Source organism: Camellia sinensis, chromosome 6 (genome assembly GCF_055761805.1).
Source record: "Camellia sinensis isolate YWXY chromosome 6, ASM5576180v1, whole genome shotgun sequence".
Lineage (NCBI taxonomy): Eukaryota > Viridiplantae > Streptophyta > Magnoliopsida > Ericales > Theaceae > Camellia > Camellia sinensis.
In genome coordinates, this window is record NC_138966.1 from 32,762,226 (window position 1) to 32,786,141 (window position 23,916).

Here is a 23,916-nt window from a genome sequence, read left to right on the forward strand (position 1 = left end):
TTTTGGCCTAGCTTTGTGAAGCTTTTATGCTTGTTTTAGTATGCTAAGGGATTGTTTTTGGTCATTTGAGTCATCCATGCTTTGCTTTGCATTGCTACCATGCAAACTCTCTTGTATGCCTTGAGCATTGACCCCTCTAGCATGCCATCCTTGCATCATTTCAGTGGTTCGGAATCACTTGTCATGTTATTTCAGTCCTTGTGGCATGCCTATATGCTTGCATTTGATATCCCTTTAATGTGTTAAAAGGTTGTTGTCTTATGCTCCTTGTTTGGGCCCTTGTGCATGCTTCCATACTTAAGCCATTTAGATGCCATTTAGGTGGGTTTTGAGACTCATTTTAGCATGTCACATCTCTGTTTTCAGTCACTTAATTCATGCCATGTGTGGTTGCACTAAGTGTAGTTCAATGCTTCTTTGGTGAGCCTTAGGCTTTAGATCATTTGTTGTATGCTATGCTTGTCTTGTTTGCTTGTTTTGGTACTATCATTAACATGATTTTCAGAGCTTACATTGCATGCCATATGCCCATGTTGTTCCTCTTTTAAGTGTGCTTAAAAGTTGTCTCTATGTGCCTAAGTGTTGGAACTTGCACGCATGCCTATTTGTATGTGTTTTGGCTTCCATTCTTGAGCATGTTGGCCACTATTTTGGACCTAGTAGAGGACTGTCCAAATTAGTTTAAGATCATCCCTTTGGCATGTTGTTGCATGCTATACATGTTTGTATTTTTAGGTACTTAGCCTATTAACATATTGCATGTTTAAGTGTCATTGCATTTGGCATGCTTTTTGTGTTAAGTCGCTTTGCATATTTACATGTGTTATGCCTTTCATGTTGTTGCATGTGTGTCATTAACATTGATGTTATATGCCTTGCATGCTTACTTGTTTAGTTCATGTGCCTATTGCACATGGTTTTGTTGTTTGCATGATCATGTTGCACACTGAGCTCACATGCCTAGGTTGCATTACATTGGCATGCATGCTTTGCCTCTTGAATTGAGTATGATAGAGATTGAGTTCATTGTGTGTTTGTGTGCATTATATTTGACATTAAAATGCACAACTTGGTTTCTTGGGCTATCACGCATTGAAATGCGCGATTGGTGGCCCGAGAATCGAGTACCATACACCTTTGAGTCATAAACATAATAAGGGGTGTGTTGGTGCACACATTTGCTTGAAATGCATTGCCATGCCTTGTTTTGCCCCCTGCTGCTGTCAAAACAGGTTCTGCAGGAAGAATTGGCCGGTCGATTACATACAGTGCCGACCGACCATGTATTGCTGGCCGAGAGTCACACCAGTGGCCGATGACCACATCCCCTTAGCCGGTGATCATTTACCTTGGCCGGTGGCACTCCACAGTGTGCAGAGAGCATACCTTGGGACTTGTGTAGTCTTCAGAGATGCCAAACAGTGAAAACAGAGGCAACATGTGTCATGGCAATGGGTTTTCGAGCGAAGCCAATCCGAGCATGCATTCATCCCTCTTCCCGAGGCTGTTTTACTGCTTTAGTAGCTTAGTTAATTTGTTTAATTAATTAAGGGTTTGTAATGTTTAATTAGCCAAAGTAGTTAATTACTTATTCGGTTTGTATTATTCTTTTGGTCCCTCCGAGCAAGGGCGAATTTGTAATAAGTGTGGGTGCGTGTGTGCATGTCTTCCAACCCCCACTTCTTTCTCCCTTTTACTTACCTGCTTTTGATGGTTAGTATTAGGTCATATTTAAATTAGCATACCTTATGTTATGCATGCGTGCATCCATACATTTGTCTTGCATGCACCGGGCTCAGCGCATCATACTAATTGCATTGTATTTCAATTCCAAGTTAAATACGCGTTAGTTGTAGCATCATCATATGCCATCCATAGATTAGCCGAGCCTATTGTAGCTGCATCTTGCATGTGTTGCATTAGCCATCTTAACATGAACTAGGATCATGCATATGATTACTAACTAGTTTCTGTTTTGGCTTGGAATACTTGGTAAGCATTTATGTTTTAACATCCTTGCATGCGTGTGAGTATTGGCATGACAGCATGCTTACCATGAGGCTACTTGCTTATGTGATATAACTGCTTGAATGCCTGTGACTGGAGGTTGAATTACCTAAATTGGAATAATGCATTAAAACTGTGAGTTTTAAGCCCACTAGATAGTGGCAAAACCATTTTTTTAAAACCCACTTAAGGGTGGCAAATGCAATGTTTTGTTCCAATTTAGGCGATTTGGTCTATACTTGTTTGCTGTGCGCATAACATAGTAATTTTAGGCTAATAACTGGAATAAGAACACATAATGCTTTCAAAACAAGATATCATGGTTAGTAGAGGCTGATCTTTGATCGAGCGAGCGGGGGTGCTCATAGCTGACCTTCCCCAATCGTACCCAAGTTCTCGAGCCGAGGCAACTTTGGTGATGACCGACACGTGGCCTTAGGCAAACGAGTCAGGGTTTCCTAAATTCCCCCAAAATAAAATATTTAGGTGGCGACTCTATATCTGGCAAAACAGTCCATGTTTGGCACTTCTTTTCTAAAAATCTGTTTTCTCAAAACGATTTGCTGGATTTTGACTCTTTGGTTCAGATTAAGAACCGACAACAAATCGAGTCCGAACTGTAGAGTGAGGCCCTCCCGGGGCGCGTCTACAATCGTCTTCCCTTTTCCAAGTGGCATATACGCCACTATGGTTTTGCCAATCAACTTTCACTAACGAAATCTCTTTGTTTCTCAACTTCTTGATCCGTCTGTTTACAATCTGAATAGGCCGTTTTTCATAAGTGTAGTCATCACTTAGCACAACACGGGTAGGCTCAATCACATGGAAAGGATCCCGGAGGTAATCCCTCAACATTGAAATATGGAACACGTTATGTATATGCTCAATTTCAGGAGGAAGCGCTAATTGATACGCCACCGGATTGATTTTCTCAATAATCTCATACGGTCCGACATATCTCAGTGCTAGCTTGCCCTTGACTCCAAAATGAGTCTGGCCTTTCATCGGTGTCACTTTAACAAAAACGTGATCACCCACTTCATATTCTCGGTCTCGCCTTCGGACATCCGCATAACTTTTCTGTCGACTTTGTGCGGTTTTCAATCTTTGTTGAATTAGTTTCACTTTTTCTATGGTTTCCTGTACAATCTTGGGCCCAAGCAAAGGCCCATCTCCAACTTCTGCCCAGTAAATAGGAGATCGACATTTCCTGCCATATAAAGCCTCGAAAGGCGCCATACCAATGCTTGAATGAAAAATGTTGTTGTAGGCGAATTCAGCCAACGGTAAGTGGCTTTCCCAATTTCCCTGAAAATCAAGGACACACATTCTCAGTAAATCCTCCAGAGTCTGGATGGTTCTTTCTAACTGGCTATCTGTCTGAGGATGGTATGCACTACTCAGTCTCAGTTCAGTACTCAATGCTGTTTGTAGGCTTTGCCAAAATCTCGATGTAAACTTCAAGTCCCTATCAGAAACAATGGACACAAGCACTCCAAGTAATCTAACAATCTCATCAATATAGATTATAGCCAATTTGTCCGCATTATAAATTGTTTTGACAGGTAAGAAGTGAGCTGATTTAGTTAGTCTATCAACAATAACCCAAATTGAGTCCATACCTTTACTGGGGCGAGGTAAACCAACAATGAAATCCATAGTGATATGTTCCCATTTTCACTCCGGTATCGATAAAGGTTGCAATAAGCCTGCGGGTCGTTGATGTTCGGCTTTAACTTGTTGGCAATAAAGACATTTCAACACAAAGTCAGCAATTTCTTTCTTCATTCCCGGCCACCAGAAATTTAGTTTCAAGTCTTGGTACATTTTCGTATTTCCTGGATGGATAGAAAGTTTTGAATTGTGGCCCTGTTACAGAATTCTTCTTTTCAGTTCAGAATCACTTGGTACACATAACCTTCCTTGAAATTTCAGTACATTGTTTTCAAATTTGAAACCCAGCCTCGGTTTAGATTCTTGTTCATGGATGATCTTCTTCAAGAAGTCATCCTGTTGCTGTTTCTCTTTAATTTCCTCAATCAGTGCCGGCTGAGCAGAAATAGCAGCTAAGGTTCCACCTTGTTCACGCAAAACAATCTCAACATCAAAATTTTCAAGGTCACATAGCAATTCTTTCTGCTCGGTGAGTAAACAGGCTAAATTCCCAACTGATTTCCGGCCGAGCGCATCAGCAACGGTGTTAGCTTTCCCCCCGAATGGTACAAAATTTACAAATCATAATCCTTTATTAGTTCTAACCATCTCCGCTGCCTCATGTTCAGTTCCTTCTATGTGAAGAAGTACTTCAAACTCTTGTGGTCTGTATACACCTCACATGTTGCCCCATAAAGGTAGTGACGCCAGATTTTCAATACAAACACTACTGCAGCAAGTTCCAAATCATGGGTCATGTAGTTCTTTTCATGTGGTCTTAGTTGTGGGGAAGCATACGCAATCACTTTACCATTCTGCATTAAAACACATCCCAAACCCTTATAAGAAGCATCACTAAATATAGTATAACCATCCGTAGCTGAGGGTAGGGTAAGAATCAGTGCAGTCACAAGTCGAGTCTTTAACTCTTGAAAAGCTGATTCTCTCTGATCGGTCCAGTCAAATGATACCCCCTTTTAAGTCAATTGAGTCAGTGGTAGGGCAATTTTGGAGAAGTCTTTGACAAACCTTCTGTAATACCCGGCTAAGTCCAGAAAACTTCGGACTTCGGTAACATTTGTCGGTCTAGGCCAATTCACTACTGCTTCAATTTTCTACGGATCAACTGAAATTCCATCCTTATTGATTACATGTCCCAAAAACATAACATTGTCAAGCCAATATTCACATTTTGTCAGTTTAGCATACAGTTTCTATTCTCTTAGTGTCTGTAGGGCAGTTCTCAAATGATGTTCATGTTCTTCCGTGCTTTTGGAATAAATCAAAATGTCATCTATGAAAACAACTACAAATTCATCTAGGAATGGTTTGACAATTCTATTCATAAGATTCATAAATGCAGCAGGTGCATTGGTAACTCTGAAAAGCATAACTAAGAATTCAAAATGTCCGTACCTCGTTCGAAAGGCAATCTTTTCATTGCCGGCAACTCACATCGCTCTGTATGATAGGCGGATTGAGTGTGAATATATTGCAAGAATTGAGAGGGTCAAACATGCTCTTTTTGAGGGATTAGAGATGTTTTTTAGACCGGCATAATTAGATGGGTCTAGGATATATGAGACACTATTTCTATTTTTTGGGTTGATATCTCTATGCTGGCTCATTTTGAGTTTCTAGTATAGAGCTCCCACATGCAGGTGTTTCTCAGTAGTCGCACGGTTCATTGGCTAGTATGTAATTGTTTAATATTTGGGGAGATTGAGATAGAGACGTGGTTGTGTCATGCCAACTCATGTGCGAGTGGGAGATGTTAGAAATTAGGCGCCCATGTGGCATGGCCTTTTGAACCTTATCCATGTAAGTTTGAATTTGAATTCAAAACTTATTTGGATAACCACTCCTGATATCTATATCTATCATATCAACTGATATGGATAGATTGATATATATGGTTATATATCTGATTATATATTTATATAATATATTGATATCAGATATATGTGATGTGGTTTTTACCTATAACATTTTTTCCCAGACTCTCTTTCTAACCCTCTCCCATATGAGAACGATCCAGCCTCTGCACTATGACTTGTGTGGATGATACTCATATTGTTGTATCACTCTACTGCTGGGAGTTCGTTGTTCGCATTCTTGAAGCACGTGATTTACCCACTAGATTCTTCGCTTCAGGTTTTGTTATAAAGATATGATTGATATTTTTTACCCGCTCCGTTATACTTTGATTTACAGGTTTGCTTTGGTTTGGTTTAACTTATGCATATAAAAGTTCACATTTTCATTATTGCATTGGTTGTAAATAGTCGTATTCTTATCTGAATCATCCAAATCAAGAATGACTCTGGATTTTAATGGAAAAAATGTAGAATGAAGTATGAACTTACACAAAGAGAGTGAACAATGAAGCAATATCAGATGATTTTATTGTAAACATTGGAGGACAACAACGTGTAGCAATAAAGAAAAATTAAAAACAATGAAGGAACAATTTTGATTTTAGTTTCTTGGTTTTTCAAAAGATGCACATGGATAATTATTATTTTCAACAACTGTGTACAAAGAAAATTTAATTTTAATATTTAGTGTGTATTGATATCCATAATCGTTATTTTGTTTCATGATAAAATTGTAATAAAAAACTTCCTTAATGGAAAATTCTATTTACATGTTACAGAAAATCTCAGTAGGTATCATTTGTTTGTTTGAATATAAACTTTTGAACAAAAACGTAAATATTTACATATATTTTTCGTTCAAGTGTTTATATCCGAATAATTGCTTTTGCTAATAAATTTATATCTAAACATTTTATTTTGTTTAAAAAATTATAGTCAACCATTATAAAAGAGTGTGTATTAAAATTTTGAGACATTACACATAAATCCTAATTTATGAATTTATATTCTATTAAGTCCTAACTAAGATTTTTTGAACTTTCAACTTCTATTAAATTTTTAATAGTCAAAATTGTCCTTTAAACAATAATTGTTTATCATTTATGATTACCTATAAAAGAACATAATGATTTGACATTTATTTTGATTTTTAAAACTTTAAAATATCAACTTTCAAATTGAAAAGCTAATTTTTTTTTTTGAAAAAATTGAAAAAAATGAATTATTTTTTTTGTGCAAAACTAAAAATTTTGTGTCTATAAAGGGTATAATGATGGAATATTGATGTGCAAAATCAAAAAAAAAAAACTTTAAAAATAAAATGACAATGTTCTCAATTTGAAAATTGAAAAAAAACTAATGTTCTCGGTTTTATTGGATAATTGAATCAAACTAATAAGTAGAAGGACAAAAACGTTTAATTTCATTCTTCGTTTTTTTATCAGTTAGTGAAACAATTATTTAGAATATTATTATGCAAAATTGATAATATTCTTAGTTTTAAAAATTAGAAAAAAAACTGATAATATCTTTAATTTTACTAGGACTATGTTTGGGAACTAAGTATTTTAGCTAAAAAGTCACTATAAGTTGTTACATTACTCCTCTATTTTTCTGTATATCTTTTCGTAAAAAGTCAAAAAGTTACTAAAATAGTCTGTTCCCCAACGAGGCCTAAATAAGATTTATTAGTTCAAAAAATTTTAGATAGAACCTGAGTTACCATAATATTTGTAAGTAGGACTTTTACATTGTGTTTATTTAGAAATTTAGGAATGGATTTGGAAAGGAAAAATTAGTGTGAAATTAAGTAAAATATATGTATATTTTAATCATGTTATCTATTTTTTTATTTTCTTTCCAAATTTCTTAACCAATCACAATATTAGGTAATTAACTCTAATTTTTTTTTTTTTGGTAGTTTGCAAACAGAATTACCAAAAATATAAATAGTGGGCTAAAATAGAATTGCCCGGACGAGGGGGGTTAAAACTTAAAACCGAAAGACAGAATGAAGACAACACCGACGATACCCTCTTAAAAATCTTGAATTTACACCCTTCTCTTTCTTCCCCCACTGCAAAGCCATGTCCGGCACCTCCGCTCCTTCTCGCAAGGTTCTCGCTCTCTCTAGCACATCTCTATAAATATAAATATATAAATATATTTATTATATAAATGCAATATCGTTTATAATCCCTATCTTTGATTGTGTTTGTGTGCATCATTTTCTTCTTTTTGACTTAAATCGTGTTCAGGGTCTGAGCAAGATCGCTTGCAATCGCCTCCAGAAGGAGCTCGTAGAATGGCAGGTTAATCCACCATCAGGATTCAACCACAAAGTCACTGATAATCTCCAAAGGTTCTCTTCTCACTTTCTTTTCTTCTTCCTATTTAATTATTTAATTTTTCTTTTGAATAATTTTGGAAATTAATCTTCTGATTACTTGTTTTTTGGGGGTTATAAAGATGGGTAATTGAAGTCAACGGTGCACCGGGGACTTTGTACTCGAATGAGACTTTCCAGCTTCAGGTTGACTTTCCTGAGCATTACCCCATGGAGGCTCCACAGGTGAATGTATATTAAGTGATACATCTGATTTTTGTATAATTAATTATTGCCCTGTGTTTTGTTGCCCAAAAAAACCATCAAAAAAAAAAAAAAAAAAAAAGCTGAGCGAATTTTAACGAAATTTTGTGAATATTAGAGTTTAAATGACCTGTTTATAGCTTAATTTTAATTTAGATGCCAGACTGTTTGGTATAATTTTTGTTTACAACTTATTATGCATAAATAAATTAAATAAGCTGGGAAAGAGTTGATTTTAACTTCTGCTACTTGATTATCAGTTTTTAACTCACGATAAGCTGCGTCAAACAGGGCCAATGCAACAACTGGGAAAAAATTTGAACTTTTATTTAATATAATCAAGTACTAATTAAGTTTAATTAATTATAATTAAGCTCATAAGTTTCTCTATTCATTTCAATTTAGACATCCGTCAGTTAATTTTCAGTGCAACTGATTGTCTCGGTTTGTGTACATTGATTCTTGAGCCAATCTGGGACTTAAGGGACAGACTCTCTCGGGTGTGTTAATATAATCATATGGCCAATCCTGTACAAATAGAATTTAATTGCGTGTTGAGAAATGTAGTGCAAACAATTGTCTCGATTTGCATGCATCCGGGCCCGAACCGAGACAACCTCCTCCCCCATTTTCCTCTCTCTCTCTCTCTCTCTCTTGTCTTGCATTTCCACCATTGTAAGTGCTAAGGTTTTGGCTCAACCTCCTCCTTTAGATTGGTGATCCTTCTCTTGTACTTAAGGGGTTAGGAAGCTCAAATCCTTGTAAGATTAGTATGTATTTGTGAAAGGGTTTGTTAGCAACATTTGAAACTCGTAGAAGAAATTGAAGCCTTGGAACACTTAAGCTAGATCATCCAACTTCTCTCCCTTTTTCCTCATTTGATTGAAAGCTTTAAGTAAAGGTAGGGGTTCTCTCAATTTTTTCTTAGAAAAACATGTTAGGGTTTATTTGAAGTTAATTATTACATAATTTCATAACTTAATGGCGCGATTAGTATATGAAATGCATTATTTGTTTTGTACATATTCAAATCCATGAGCTATATGTTTGATACGTATTTTATCGAATCACTTTTTTGAGTAAGAGTTAGATTCTTATCTTGAAATCCCTAAATATGTTCTTGGTATGTGATTTCATGAATTTTTAACATGATATTGTCATATTTATCTTGAAATCGTAAAAAACATTATTTAATTAGTTTAGGGCTTTTTCTTCAAACACCAAAAAGTGTAATCTATGGCATGTTTGATGACTAAGGGCATAAAGAATATGTGATTTGTACAACTTTGAATTTTTGAGAAATATTTAAAGTGTTGAGAAATTGGGGAAAATGACGTAGTTAGATTAATCATGGGTTAAAATGATTTAGTCTAAAAGATGGTGTGATTTAGAGTTGATTTACTATTTTTTCATGATTTTTACCCTAGTTTTGCTTATTGGTTTCTTAAAAATATTTGTTTCTATGACTTTTATTATTTTAGTTGTGTTTATGAGTTATTTGGATCATTTGATGAATTTGGGACTAATAAGGGCAAAAAGGTAATCTTGACACTTTAGGGGTAAAGTGGTCATTTGTTAATATTTTGGATTATTTTATTGAAATTGCCACGTAGAAAATTAACTTGGGATTAATGAAGAGTAAATTGGTAATCTCATGCTTTGAGGGCATTTTGGTAATTAAAACTTAGGGTAATTTGATAAAATTGTGCGTTAGGGGCATATTGGGCATTTCACACTAAGAATATATTACTATTATAGCCCTAGGGGCGAATTGGTAAAATTGGCTAGAAAGAGCATTGTTAACAAAAGAATGGCTAAGTGTTGGAAATTACTTTAAGTATGGAAAAGTGGGAATCTAACTAAAGTATTAAACAACTGGTGTTAGTATTTACTAAGTCATTTTTCGAGTGCGTCCCGCTATTATTGATTTTACGGGCTTGGCTCGGGTTATAGGCTTATAGCCAATGTTGAGGTTCAGTACGGTTGAGGAGATCGTGGATCTAACTATCTGCAGGTTAGAACCCCAGACACTGCACAGTTTAGAAAAGTAGTAGCCTTCGGTGGTTGAGGACAAAGTTTCTTTTTGACACGCAGCTTGGAGCGAGCCTGGGGTGTGATCAGGATAGGACCTATTATGTACTTATTTATGGCTTGGACACGAAATGTGTTGGCTAGGCTAGGTTTATTGCCTTGTTGGCAAGTTATTGATGCCTTGTTGGCGGTTATTGATTTCGGATTATTTTTTTTATTTAATTATCCTAGTGTGAGTTAATTAAATAAGATTGGACTTAATAAGATTAAGTAAGTTAATCCGAAAATTGGACATTTCATTGCATAATTTTACTTGTTACGACACTAACATGTTTACTTAGCAAGAAATGAGATTACTGTCGGGTGAGAGTGTCAATACTCACCCCCCTGCATTGTGTAGTTACTGATGGACATCTATCGACATGAGCGTCAGGACATGGTTTATTTTGTTAAGTATAGACCCTAGGTTAATTTGGACCTGCGTGCTTTTATACCTTTTGTCGGATTGTTGTATTAATTAATTTTGGGTTTGTAACTTAAACATTTATTTTAGTTATTGCATGATGTACATTTTGTTGGTTTGCGCGCCAAGTGAGGATGTGTTTAGTATTGTGCAAGAACACTAGAGTTTTTGAACTTAAAGGATGAATTATTTCAAAAGCTATCAAATGGCACATTTCTCAATGCAAGCCGAATTTTATCAAAAACACTTGTTTTGTCACCAAAAGTTAAGTTAGATTCTATAAAGAAAAAATGGACATGTTGTCCAACCTCATCCAATCTAAGACCATTGGGCACGTTTTACGAGACAAACCTAATTTTGAGAATTTAATGAGAATTGGCTGAGGAAAGTGATTTCAAGGATGAATTAAGTAATAAAGAGAGTTTTACTTAAAAAGCTCACGCTTAAGTTAATTAGTTTCTCTGCCTAATTGATCTTTGAAAATCGGGGTGTGTGTGACAGCCAATGTTTGTTGTCTTATTTGAAAAGAATAGAAGGAAAGAACAAATGCACTTAAGTGGAGGTTTTTGCTTTGGAAAAAAGCTATCTACCCAAAAATCATCCCAGAATGTGTATATTTAAATATAGTGTAGTGTAGTGTGGGTCACACCTAGAATAAATCTTGTCCAAATAACATATTTCATTTGTGGGGATAGTTTTTGGATTTTTGTGTAGATGTGTAATATTGTTTTTTTGCTATTGGGGTTTCACATTTTTACTTCAAAGAATCTAAAATCAAAATCATATTCTTAGGTCACATTTCTTTGGCTTGTTTAAATGTGTTCCAAATGATTGTGGTCCTATTAATTTTGGGTGGTTCTGTGTTGGTTGGCAGGTTATTTTTCTTGCTCCGGCTCCACTTCACCCTCACATTTATAGCAACGGCCATATCTGTTTAGGTTTGTCTTATTACCTCATACTCATCCCTAATTCTTAGAAAGTCAAGGTGCAAGTATATTTCTTTGTTAATTAATGTTATATGTTGATTAATTCATTGGTTTAGTTTGCATGATATGCAATTGTTGACTTTCATTTGGAGGAGTTATATCTAGTGAATAATATGTTGTGCTTCAAGGCTCAAACTTTATAGACCGACTGTTCTAAGCATTTCATCTATGGCCAAGGTGTGACTGGGTTTGAACCATAAATTAATTAATTTTTTTTGTCGATTGTGCCCTGTCGATTTAGCCCCTTGCTCATCTTCAAGAATTGTATCAATTATGTCCACATCTAGTCTTGTTGATTGTGCCTTGCCAATTATTGTAAGTCGATTCAAACCATAATCATCGTTTAAGAGTAACTACGGCCACATTTTTTATTATTATTGTTATTATTATTATTATGATAAATATGGCCACATTTATTATCTATGAAGCATGGACACGCCAGATTTCATGCCGTGGCAGTGTGTGACACGGGGACACGCCGGGGACACGTACGGCGTGTCCCTTTAATTTAATTATTTTTTTTGCAGGGACACGGCGGAGACACGGCGGGGACACCCGTGTCCACCAAATCTGGACACGCGTGTCCAAATCTGGACATAAAGAGCAAAGAGCAAAAGAGAAGAGTAAAGGAGAAGAGTAAAGGTCAAGATACAAGCCTGGTCTTCGATCCAGTCGAGTTGCCTGTCGACCTCCATTCAGTCGACCACCGTAAGTCACTCTCTCTCTCTCGCCTGTCGACCTCCATCCATGACCTCGACCTCAACCTCGACCTCGACTCGCCTCGCCTCGCCTGTCGACCTCTATCCGTAAGTCTCTCTCTCTCTCTCTCATCCCTGTCTCTCGCCTTCCCCCTCTCTCTCTCTCTCTCTCTCTCTCTCTCTCGTTCTCGCATCGATCGCGTCAATCGCCCTCGCGTCTCTCTGCTCTGATCTGATCTGATTCATATAATATATATATATATATATATATTTATTAGGTTTAATATTAATGTATTTATTTGGTATAATATATATATATGTGTGTGTATTTATTTAATATTAATAAAAAGGCATATCTTATACCTTATATAATATATATATATATATAAGATATAATATTTACTTATACATATTAAGCAAAAAAAAATAGTAGACAAAATAAAATAAAAAAATTAATAGAATCATATTTATTTAAAAATATAATAATTAAATAAAATAATTAACTTGTATTAAAATTAAAATATTTATATAAAAAAAATTTGCCGTGTCCCCAGCCGTGTCCGTATCCCCATTTTTTAAAAAATGCCGTGTTCCGTGTCCGTGTCCGTGTCCGTATCCGTGTCCGTGCTTCATAGTTTATTATTATTATTGTTATTTGTTTTATTATAATTGACACATGACAACAACATACATCTCCCACTTGATTATTGACTTTGCAAAGATCAAATGGGTTAGAAGATAGTGGCCAAGTGTGGCACAATATTGAAGATGTTGACTAACTTCTTATAAAGTGGCAGCATGCACATGAATGGAAACTGCCTTGAGCAGTTACTTAAATGGAAATTGTCTGAATATAAGCCTGTAAATAGGCTAAAGGAGGAGACAAAGGGGACCATAAAACATATTAGGAGTAGTTGATATTAATCTTTAGGAGTAGAAAAACATTAGTTTGAACCACTTGTTGGAATTTATTTGTGATGTTGGCAAAATTTGTAGCCAAATCTTCTGTCAATTGTAGCCTTGCAGAAATTTTGCTAACAGAGTGCTTGCACAATTGCTTGTCAGGCACTGCCACATGTTGTTTGCCTTTGTTCGAAACTTCATCTTGTCTCCAGGTATGTGTCATTAGAACGTGTCCCACTGGGCATGCCAAAATTGTTAGCAAAATTTCTGTTAAAGCCCAATTGACAAAGGCTTAACAACAATTTACCAAACAACAAAAGGAAATCAACCAATTGTGCTCTTTGCTTTGAAAGATTCATGAACTTCTTTCGGATCACAACAATACGTGAGTAAACGAAGAAAAATTATATTAAAACTTCCAAAGTTTACAAGTGATGAACTAAAATAACAAGATTAAACGAAACTACTCCCAAGATGAACTATTACTAACTGAATTAAACTATGCTAAGTTGATTTGCTAGTTGTTGGTGATGTCCCTTTTACATTAACCATGAGAGGCTATTTATAGAAAGTGTAGGAAATAACCACCACCTACGTTACACGGACTCGGGTGCGGGCATCGGGTGCGGATACGTATCTAGGGGTCGGACACTTCAAAACTAAAAATTGAGGATACGTGGATATGGATCCAAACGAGGATACGGGTACGTGGATATGTTAAATATTTAATTTTTAAAATATATTTATTATATAAAGATAAGTTAAATAGTTATTTTTTAAAAATATTTATTATTTTTATATTATGTATTACTTTTATTGATAATTTTTTTAATTTTTTTATATAATTTATTTTTTTACTTTTAATTGATATATATTATAAATAACAAAAATATAATAACTAAATGACATATATATATATTTATATTATTTATGATAAATTATATTATATATATTATATATTGTATATGATATAATTTATATTATATATTATTTATATGATAGGCATCGATTAAAACGAAGAGAGGAGAGAATACGGTCAAGAGAGAAGAATACAGAGAAAAGAAAACAGAGAGAAGGAGAGATGAAGTTGATCGAACCAGAGAGAAGAGAGTGATGAAGATGATCAAGAGCGAGAGAAGAGACAGACGAAGAGAACGATCGAGAGTGAGCTTGAGAGAGAAAAGAAGACAGTTCGAGAGAAGAAGATCGCATCCCTAATCGCAGGATCGAAGCCCTAATCGCAGTTTTTGTAGCCCTAATCACAGGTATGCCATCTTTCTTCTTACTTCCATATGCCATATCCACTTCTTCTATGCCGTATCCACTTCTTTTATGCTGTATCCCGTCCGGATTCCGTACCCGTACCCGTGTCGTGTCGTGTCGTATCGTATCGACACGGATACTTCGCCAAAACTGACGAGTCCGTGTAATGTAGACCACCACACAGGAACCACCAATAACCTCTCACATTCTCCATCTTCATTCTTGGGTTTTTGATTGTCCTCCATCCTTTCAATCTTGATAACTTCTCTTATAACTTATCATAATCTTCAAGTGATTAAGGGAGTGCCAAGTGTCCTACACTATAACAACAACAATATTAATAATAACTACAATAAAAATTGAAAAACCTAAGTGATTCATGATTAGATCAAGATTTAATTGTTTCAATTCCCAACCAAATAAAACTCACAATCTAAATTATCAAGCATGTACGAAAGTGATTTAGATTGTTGTTTCAAAAACAATGAATCGACACAAACGATTTTTTATGTGAAAAAACCAAAATTGAAGCACCTTCAATTTTGATAAAAAACTATGGGCGAAACGCCACAAATCAATCCACTACTGAAGAAAGAAAGATTACAAAGATACCAAACAAATTATCAGAACAACTTCCAATTTGTTTTCAAATCTTTTGTATGTCTTTCACTGTAACCATCATACGAAATTGATTAGCTTGATGTTGAATCCACAACATCAATTGTCGAATAAACGACTACACAACGCATCAAACTCCTTTGATTACTTTGTGCTTGAATCTTCGGATTCCACCGAAGAAGAATACTCTCAAAGAAAAATCAAACAAACTCCTTGATGTGTGCTTATTAGAACATGAGTTCAAACTCAATCAAAACATCAAGAAAAACCAGGAAAAATATCCCAAAAGAAAATCCTAAGACCCTTAAAGAAGATCTAGGAAAAGTAACCCTAGAGTTGGAGCAACAAGTGTTTTTATAGAGGCAGAGATCGCGCTGTCTACTCGAGTGTGGGAATGGGCGCTTGAGCGGGGACTCTATATCGCGTGTTCCAAACCAGGGTTCATGCTCGAGCGGAAGATCCCACGCTTGAGCGTAAAAACTCGAGCATAAAAACATATCACTCAGTATTTTTGTAGACACGCAAAATACTGTGAGAGTATAAACTCCGCTTGAGTGTCATTTTGCTTGCTCGAGCGGGAAGACTAAAAATTGGAAAATTACAACTCGATTTCAACCTCAGTTTTTCCATGAAATTTGACAACAAGGGTCCTAACAATCTCCCCCTTTGTCAAATCCCGGACAAAACTGTTCTAAACAATTTTCCTAACAAACAACCCAAAACAAAAACTGGCTAAAATAATCAACAACCTCAAAAACAAAAAAACAAAACCACTATAAGAACTGAATGTGACGACCATGAACCATGCAATTCTCGAACAATTCACTTGAAGAGACAACCACACAAACCAAAACTGTGGAACTGAATAAATAACCAAATATATAAATATCAAAAACAAAAGCAACCCAATATCCAAACGCCAAGCATAATACCTATCCATGTAGAAATAATAAGGCATGCAACAATATCCAAACTCCAAGCATAATACCCATCCATCATAAATAATAAGGCATGACAAAGTAGCTCAATAAGGCATGCACCAAGTATAACACCCATAATCCAAAAATATTCCTAACATCCTAACAATGCATCCATTAAGCATCCAAAAATATTCCTAACAATGCATCTACTCCCCCTTTTTGTCCAGGAGAGAAAAAAACAATAGAGAAATCAGTGCAACAATAGATATATCTGTGCAAGAATAAAACTAGCCAAAAAAGATGACTGTGCAACAAAGACCACTGAGCTGGTGGCTGTGGAGGTGACTGCATCTGGAGAAGAGACAAGATCTGAGACAAATAAGCAGAAGACTGTGCAACGGACTCCTTAATGCGCCTGGATGAGGTCTCCAACGCGGTGGGCTGAGCATCAGCAGTAGTCTCTAGATCCGTGAGCTTGGCCTCGAAAATATCCATCTGGCCCTCAAGACGATCAAAATGAGAAATAACAGACTGCTCGAAATGATGGAGCTGGCCGCGGATAGTACGGACTGGAGGTGGCTGCTCCCCCTCACCAACAGCCTCACTGGCAATAGTTGTATCAAACTTAGCCTCCTCGGCCATAGTAGCATCACCTGTACCTGTACTTGAACTACCCACCCCAGCAGGGACCCCCTTAACATGAGACTGACTCTGTGAGAGTCTTTTTGGTGAATGGCCAGGAAGGAGAAGTGAAGTCATCCTCGTCAAACAAGGAAACCTCAAACTTGGCGAGAAACCAGTTAATGAGGCACTCCATAAGGTAGACCAAGGTTGTTACGCTCAAACATAGCAACAATCTTTGAAAAATTTAGAAATTCCTTAGATATTGATTTGTGATTATGTAACAATTTTAAGCAGTATATAACAATCCCAATCAAACAATCAAGACAAATCAACACAACGATTTTAACGTGGAAAAATCACAATTGGACACCTCCAACTGTGATTAAAAAGCCACGGGCAACAGCCACAAAACAATCCACTAAGAAGATTTAAAGGAATTACACAGGTATACTCTCAATTACCTAGCTAATCCATGCCTAATTGAACCAACCTCTATGTGTCTCTTCCAACCCTGTCTTCACCTCGGAATTGTCTTTACGATGAGCCACTCCAGAATCCATCGAAGCTTCAGGCTCGAATTCTTCAGAATCCACCGAAGAACAACTCTCTCTCTCTCTCTCTTGTGTATAACAAACAAAACCTTTGATGTACTCTCTTTAAACCATGAGTTGAATACTCAATAAAACATCAAAGAAAATTAACAAAATATCCCCAGATATAAACCTTAAGAACCAAAAAGAAGATCTGGAGGAATTAAATAGTTTTGGGAGAAAACCAACTATTTATAGAAAATCCAAAAGTAATCTTAGTTTTGGAAGAAATCCAATTACTTATAGAAATCCAAAAGTAATCATAGTTTTGGAAGAAAATCAACTTCTTAAAGAAATCCTTGTCAAACGGGATTGTCAATAATAAAACCTAACAATCTCCCCTTTTGACAATGCTGTGACAAAACACACCTAACAAATAAAATCCTAATCACCCCAACCCATTACAACCAACAAACACAAACTTCTTTCTCAAGATTAAGATCTGCAAAACAGCTATTAGTGTCACAATCTCCAAAACAACTATTAGTCTCACAAGAGTATATGAAAAAGCAATAAACATATGGTTAGATTATCTTGAAGCATTTGAAGCATGAGATGGAAAATATGAATAGATGCGACTTGGAGATTTTAAGAACATGTAATATGAAAACCTGAAAACTTTAAGAACATGTAGCATGAAAACCTGAAAACTAAGACACATACTCCCCCTTTTTTGTCCCGAATTGACAAAGGAAGCGCAATCAACTAAAGCCATATCATAAACCACACAAGCAATGATATGATGATGTAAATATTAGGAGCATGGAAGAAGGAAATAATAAGCAAACAGTGCATAGCAACATGCAAAACAACTAAAGCCAATCTCCCTTACCAAACAAAACAAAGTGTTCATACTAACAAACTCTTGTAATGATAAACCAAACTCCCCCTTACTAAAAACAATGAACGAGAAGAAAACAACAAAAAATAATATGGTGGAGCAAGCAAGGAATTTCTGATTTGTACCTTGAAACACACAAGATTATCCAAGAAGCACCACTATAAGAAAACACAATGTGCACAGCCTCTAGAAGATTCTTCATAAAAGAAAGTGATGCATTATGTGAAAAGCATAGATCCCATGATAAAAGTGTGTGTGTGACTCTTGGAGTTTGACAATACTAGATTCAATCCTAGTAGTGATCTGAAAGTTGAACCTCCGACAAGAGAATCTAAGTACAATAAAGGAAAATCAAACCACTAGGAATCAAGGGGTATTTGGTGAGTAAAGGCGGAGGCTCCCCTTTAATCAATGAATCCTTTATTTTTTTCTTTTTTTTACATCTTTTTCTTTTCTTTCTTTTGCACATCCTTTTGTTTTTTTGTTTCTTTCTTTTTCACACTCATTGGCGGCTGACACGCTCAAGAGTATGGAAACCGAACCAGAGACGCATGGATATAATAAGGATGGCCTGGTTGGTGACTCTGAGGTAACCTTTTCCTCATGCCTGGACTACAAAGAATAGAGAGGAAAGTCGTGGAGATGCAAAAAGATGGAAGATGGTTAAGAGACTCAACATCACCCATGATATGTTAGTATAGGTCAATTCCTCTAAAAAAGCAAAAGATACAATGCCAGAAGTCCATAGAGAAAAAAAACACGAAGGTGGAAGACTCCAATATTTGCTAATCCAATAGTGTGTATAGAATGAGACATACTAATCAAAAAACACACACCCCAAAATGAGTAATGATCACAGAAAGCACACACATATTAACATGTAATGGATATTCTTATCAATTTCAATATGCAACAAGGATCACTCAAAAATTTTAAGCTTGCAAAACCATACTAAGAAAATCTTTTTGTGTTTTTTTTTTTTTTCAAAAATAAAGCAAGACAAAAAAACGAACAAGCACACATTTTTTTTTTAATTAAAAAAAAACACAGAAACCCAAAAGCTAAAACAAATAAACAAATTAACACAAGTCAAGTTTTCTCACCCAAACCGCTTTAGTATGAACAAAGTTGTAAGCATTGTGGTTCTTGGGTGGTGTTTTGACGTTGTGGTTCCTTTTTCTTTCAATGAGAACCCGTCTTGACATGGTTTCTAACTTCTTATTCCTAGTTCTAGGAAAACACAGCCTCTGTTCATGTTTGGTCTCAAGTAAATCAAAATAGTAAGGTTTATTATGACCCTTGACCTCCTTATGACCCTTAACCTCCTTATGACCAATGAAGTGTCTCCTACCCCATGAGATGTTAGAATTTCTTCCATCTCTATGAGACACTCTCCCATGCAACTTATAACAATAAGGGCGAATATGACCATGCATACCACAATGATGACAAATAAAAATAGGGTGTACAGGATGTACCTTCTTTTCTTTTACCTTACCAACTCTAGCAAGTTTGAGAAGTCCATCCTTATGTTGAATTTTTTGTTCTGCTTTTCCTTGAGTTCTTGTATCATGAGATGTGGATGCATTCTGTTTTTGCTCTTTCTTACCATCAAAGCCAATGCCACTCTTATCAGAACAAATTTGTTGAGACCCAATGATATTGTCCAAAGTCTTTGATCCTCTGTTCCAAAGACTAATGGTAGCCATAACACACTTGAGCTCTTCCTCTTTCGTGATCATTAGTTCTTCCAAAGCAACTTGTGACATCTCGAGAGATTCAATGTTTCTTCATCCATGACATGGGTTTCCTGTAGCTCATTTCTCTCTCTCACAAGTCAATAATTTTGCACAAAGAGCTTGTCGATCATCAGCTATCTTGATGGCATCAATCCTGGCCTCGGAAATCTCCTCTTTTAGTTTGACATTCTCACTTTCACATGCTTTGAGTTTCATAGTGAGTTTGTCATTTAATTTGGATAACTTAAGAGATTTTTTATACAACTTTTCATAAGCTTGCTCAAGCTCTTCATCATCACTTCCTGAGGATTCATCATCAGTGGCATTCTCAACTGGGCTCTTCGGATACTCTGTTTGTCCTTCAGTTTTAGAAGCCACCATGAAAGCAAGGAATTGTTTATGTCCCTCTTTGCCTTGATCTTCGTTGTCACTTTCATCTTCATCAGATTCTGATTCATCATCCCAAGTGATGGGAAGGGCTTTCTTCTTCCTCAAACGAGTAGGGCATTTTGAAGCAAAGTGGCCAAATCCTTGGCATTTATAGCATTGGAGTCTTTCAGAGTTCCCTTGTATCTTTCCTTTCTCCTTCTTGGCTATAAAATTAATTTTGAGTTTATCTTTGCCTTTAGATTTATGAGTATGAGTAGATTCCAAAAGATTAGGATTCTTTTTCAATTTTTTTTTTTTAAATTGTTTAACAAAAGCAGCCGTAATCTTGGAATCTATCTCACAATCCTCATCAGAATCCTTTCCAACTCTATGAGCACTACTGAAAGTAATATCTTTTTGTTTCTTTTTGAAATTTCTATGTGCCTCATAAGTTTGGAGATTTCCAACCAACTGATCCAGCTTGAAGTTGTCAACATCTTGAGCCTCTTCAATAGCCGTAACTTTTGGTTGGAACCGATCGGGCAAGGATCTCAAAATTTTTCCCACAACTTTGGATTCTGGTATTTTTTCACCTAAATTGAAGCTGGAATTTACAATGTCACTCAACTTCGCATAAAATTCATCAAAGGTCTCACTATCTTTCATTGAAAGGTTTTCGAAACTAGACGTGAGCCTTTGAAGTTTAGAGCGTTTAACAGAAGGAGTGTCCTCATGAATAGTTTGTAAGTGTTAGCATATTATATTATTATTGGAGCCTTTTTTTTTTTTGGTTTGTAATTATTCTATGCCCTCAGGGCTCGACTTGTAATTGTCTCATCTTGTAAACCCTAATCTCCATTTATAAATAGGGGATGATAATCTATCAAACCCTAAGCTGACTACTCAAGCTTCATGGTATCAGAGCAGAACCACTAGGGTTTCGGCTCACCCTTGTTGGTCGACCTTTGCACCAACGACACTCTAGGGTTCGAAACTTACCTCTGCTTCGTCTTCCTCTGCTTCGCCTTCCTCTGACGATCGTCACTTAGCAGTCTCTCATCGTCGATCTCTGCCTCATCTTCATCACTCAGTCGCCGTCGTCTTTGCATCGACCTTCCTCAGCTCATCGACCTTCGTCAGCCATCGTCGAGCTCCTCCAGTAGTTCGTCAGCCTTCGTCGAGCCCTCGTCAGCCTTCGTTGAGCCTTCGTCAGCCTTCGTCGATCTCCTCACTCAGCCACCTTCTCTGGTATTCTCTCATCTCTGTTTGGTATACCTCTTTGGTATGCCTATGTTGTGTTGTGTATAAACACAGTACCAATACATATATAAATGAATACCTAAATCAATAAATATATTTAAAAAAAAAAAAAAAAAAAACAAAAAATGGTTTCTTAATTTGTTATGCTTTTATAGTGGTCATTGTGTCTGTTCTTTCATCACCACCTTCCGGGTTTGTGATTGCCACTAGTTTTGTTGCGGGTTCGGTAGTAGAGTATCCATGGCAGATTCTACCAGTGTGTCCCCTACTTCTCAAACACCGAGGAGTGAGAGTCTCATTATACCTACTACCATGACTGAGAACCCCAACCCTAGTCTGAAAATCACCACCTCTTTCTTTAATGGTCAGAACTACATAGCATGGTCTCAAAGTTTGACTATATTTTTGAAGAGCCGAGGGAAGATGGGGTATGTTGATGGCAGGATACAGGCACCTAGTACCACTGACTCGAGTTATGACCAATGGCAGATTACCAACTCTTTGATTATGGGTTGGCTTATTCATTCGATGGTTCCTGAAATTGGTGAGGGCTACTTGTCTATGGAGACTGCCCAGGATGTTTGGGATGCTGTGGCTGCCACTTATTCCCGCAAAGGGAATTTCTCACAGGCATTTGAGTTGCGCTGCTCTATTGAGAGCTCACTTCAGGGGGAGCAGACTGTTCTTCAGTATTTCACTTTCCTCACCAACGACTGGAAACGTCTTGACCACTTGGAAGACTCTAAGCCCGTTTGCCCTGTTGATTCTGTCGGGTACAAGAAGTTCATCACACGGGAACCAGTCTTTAAATTTCTGGCAGGCCTAAATGTGGAGTATGATCCAGTTAGAAGTCGAATTCTGGGTATGGACACTCTTCTTTCACTTCAGGAGGCATTTGCCTATGTACAGAATGAGGAGAGTCGCCGGTCCGCTATGATGTCCCCTGTCTCTACTGACCCCTCAGCATTACTGTTTACTCCTCGAGATGGCCTCAGCCTGACTCCCATCCCTCCGTCTGCTGCTAAGGAGTTTGTATTCTGTGATTATTGCAAGAAGCCGCGACATACTTGTGAGACGTGCTGGAAGCTTCATGGGACTCCATCCGGGGGTCGAGGTGATCGGTCTGGTTCACGAGGAGGTCGGTTCGGTCAGTCTAGAGGACGTGGTTCCTATTCCCGGGCTCATCAGTCTAGTGCCGTTGATACACTTGATTCTAATTCTGCTTCTGTTGGCCAAGCTTCTGATACTGAGCTGGAGGATGCTTTGCGCCAATTGTTGGACCGCCGGTCTTCTACTGCTCTCAGTATAGCTTCCTCGTCCTTTGCCCGCTCAGGTAACTTAGCCTCTTCTCCTTGTGTTTTCCTGTGTCATAAGTCTTTGCCTTGGATTATTGATTCTGGTGCCTCCGATCATATGTCTGGCTCCTCTGATCTTTTCTCTGTCTATAAGCTCTCTTCAGGTCAGGACAAAGTTAGGATTGCAGATGGTATTGTTTCTTTCATTTCTGGAAAAAGTTTAGTCCAAGTCACTCCTACCATACATCTATCTTCTGTTCTCCATGTTTCTAATTTTTCTGTTAATCTGTTATCCTTGAGTCGTCTTACCCAGGATTTGAATTGTAGTGTGACGTTTTTTCCTGATCATTGTCTGTTTCAGGACCTTGTCACGAGGAGGACGATTGGCAGTGGTAGTGCAGAAAATGGTCTCTACTTCCTGGATCAACCGGACAAACTTGCTTATTCTTCCACCACTTCTTCTACTACCCCCGCTGATTTATGGCTGTGGCATCGGCGTCTTGGGCATCCTTCTTTTTATTTACTATTTATTTCCATCTGGTTTTGCACATCATCATATGTCTGACTTTCTTTGTGAATCTTGTCAACTTGGAAAACACCAAAGAGCTTCTTTTGCTCCCAGTGTGAATAAAAATTTAGTTTCTTTTTCATTAATACATTCTGATGTTTGGGGTCTCTCTCGTGTTATGTCTGTGAAAGGTCATCGCTGGTTTGTTACATTTATTGATGATTTTACTCGTGCTACTTGGGTGTATCTCATGAAAGATAAGAGTGAGGTTTTCTCTGTGTTTCGCAATTTTCATAAGATGATTTGTACTCAGTTTGGGGCCACTGTCAAACTATTTCGTTCTGATAATGGTGGGGAATACATAGATTCTGGGTTAGGCCAATATTTCTCCTCATGGCATTATCCATCAGACCTCTTGCACCAATACCCCTCAACAAAATGGAGTAGCGGAACGCAAGAATCGGCATCTTCTTGACATGGCTTGGTGCATGTGTTTTTCTATGTCTGTGCCTCGGCCCTATTGGGGCGACGCTGTCCTCACCGTTGCCCATCTTATTAATCGTCTCCCTACCCAGGTCTTGCAAAAACCAGCTCCTCTTCACGTCCTCCTCGGTTCTCAGTCCTTGTTTTCTATTCCTCCAAAAATTTTTGGTTGTCTGTTTTGTTCATAATCACTCTCCT

General features: G+C 37.0%; 2 protein-coding genes across 2 annotated transcripts in view; both read left to right on the top strand.

The window, feature by feature from the left end:
- The first annotated feature begins 7,475 nt into the window (after nt 1–7,475).
- The window catches only part of LOC114310466 (putative ubiquitin-conjugating enzyme E2 16), a 40,690-nt gene continuing 24,249 nt past the window's right edge, over nt 7,476–23,916 (top strand). Inside the window, exons 1-4 of the mRNA XM_028256443.2 lie at nt 7,476–7,654; nt 7,796–7,899; nt 8,007–8,109; nt 11,496–11,559. Of these exons, the coding sequence (XP_028112244.2) occupies nt 7,625–7,654; nt 7,796–7,899; nt 8,007–8,109; nt 11,496–11,559 (301 nt within the window). The 5' untranslated portion in view covers nt 7,476–7,624. The remainder of the gene's footprint in view (nt 7,655–7,795; nt 7,900–8,006; nt 8,110–11,495; nt 11,560–23,916) is intronic.
- Nucleotides 19,041–23,373, top strand: LOC145792614 (uncharacterized). Its single transcript, XM_082873629.1, has 2 exons — nt 19,041–22,765; nt 23,089–23,373. Exons 1-2 carry the CDS (start codon nt 21,673–21,675, stop codon nt 23,121–23,123), a joined length of 1,128 nt encoding a protein of 375 aa, XP_082729755.1. The 5' UTR covers nt 19,041–21,672; the 3' UTR covers nt 23,124–23,373.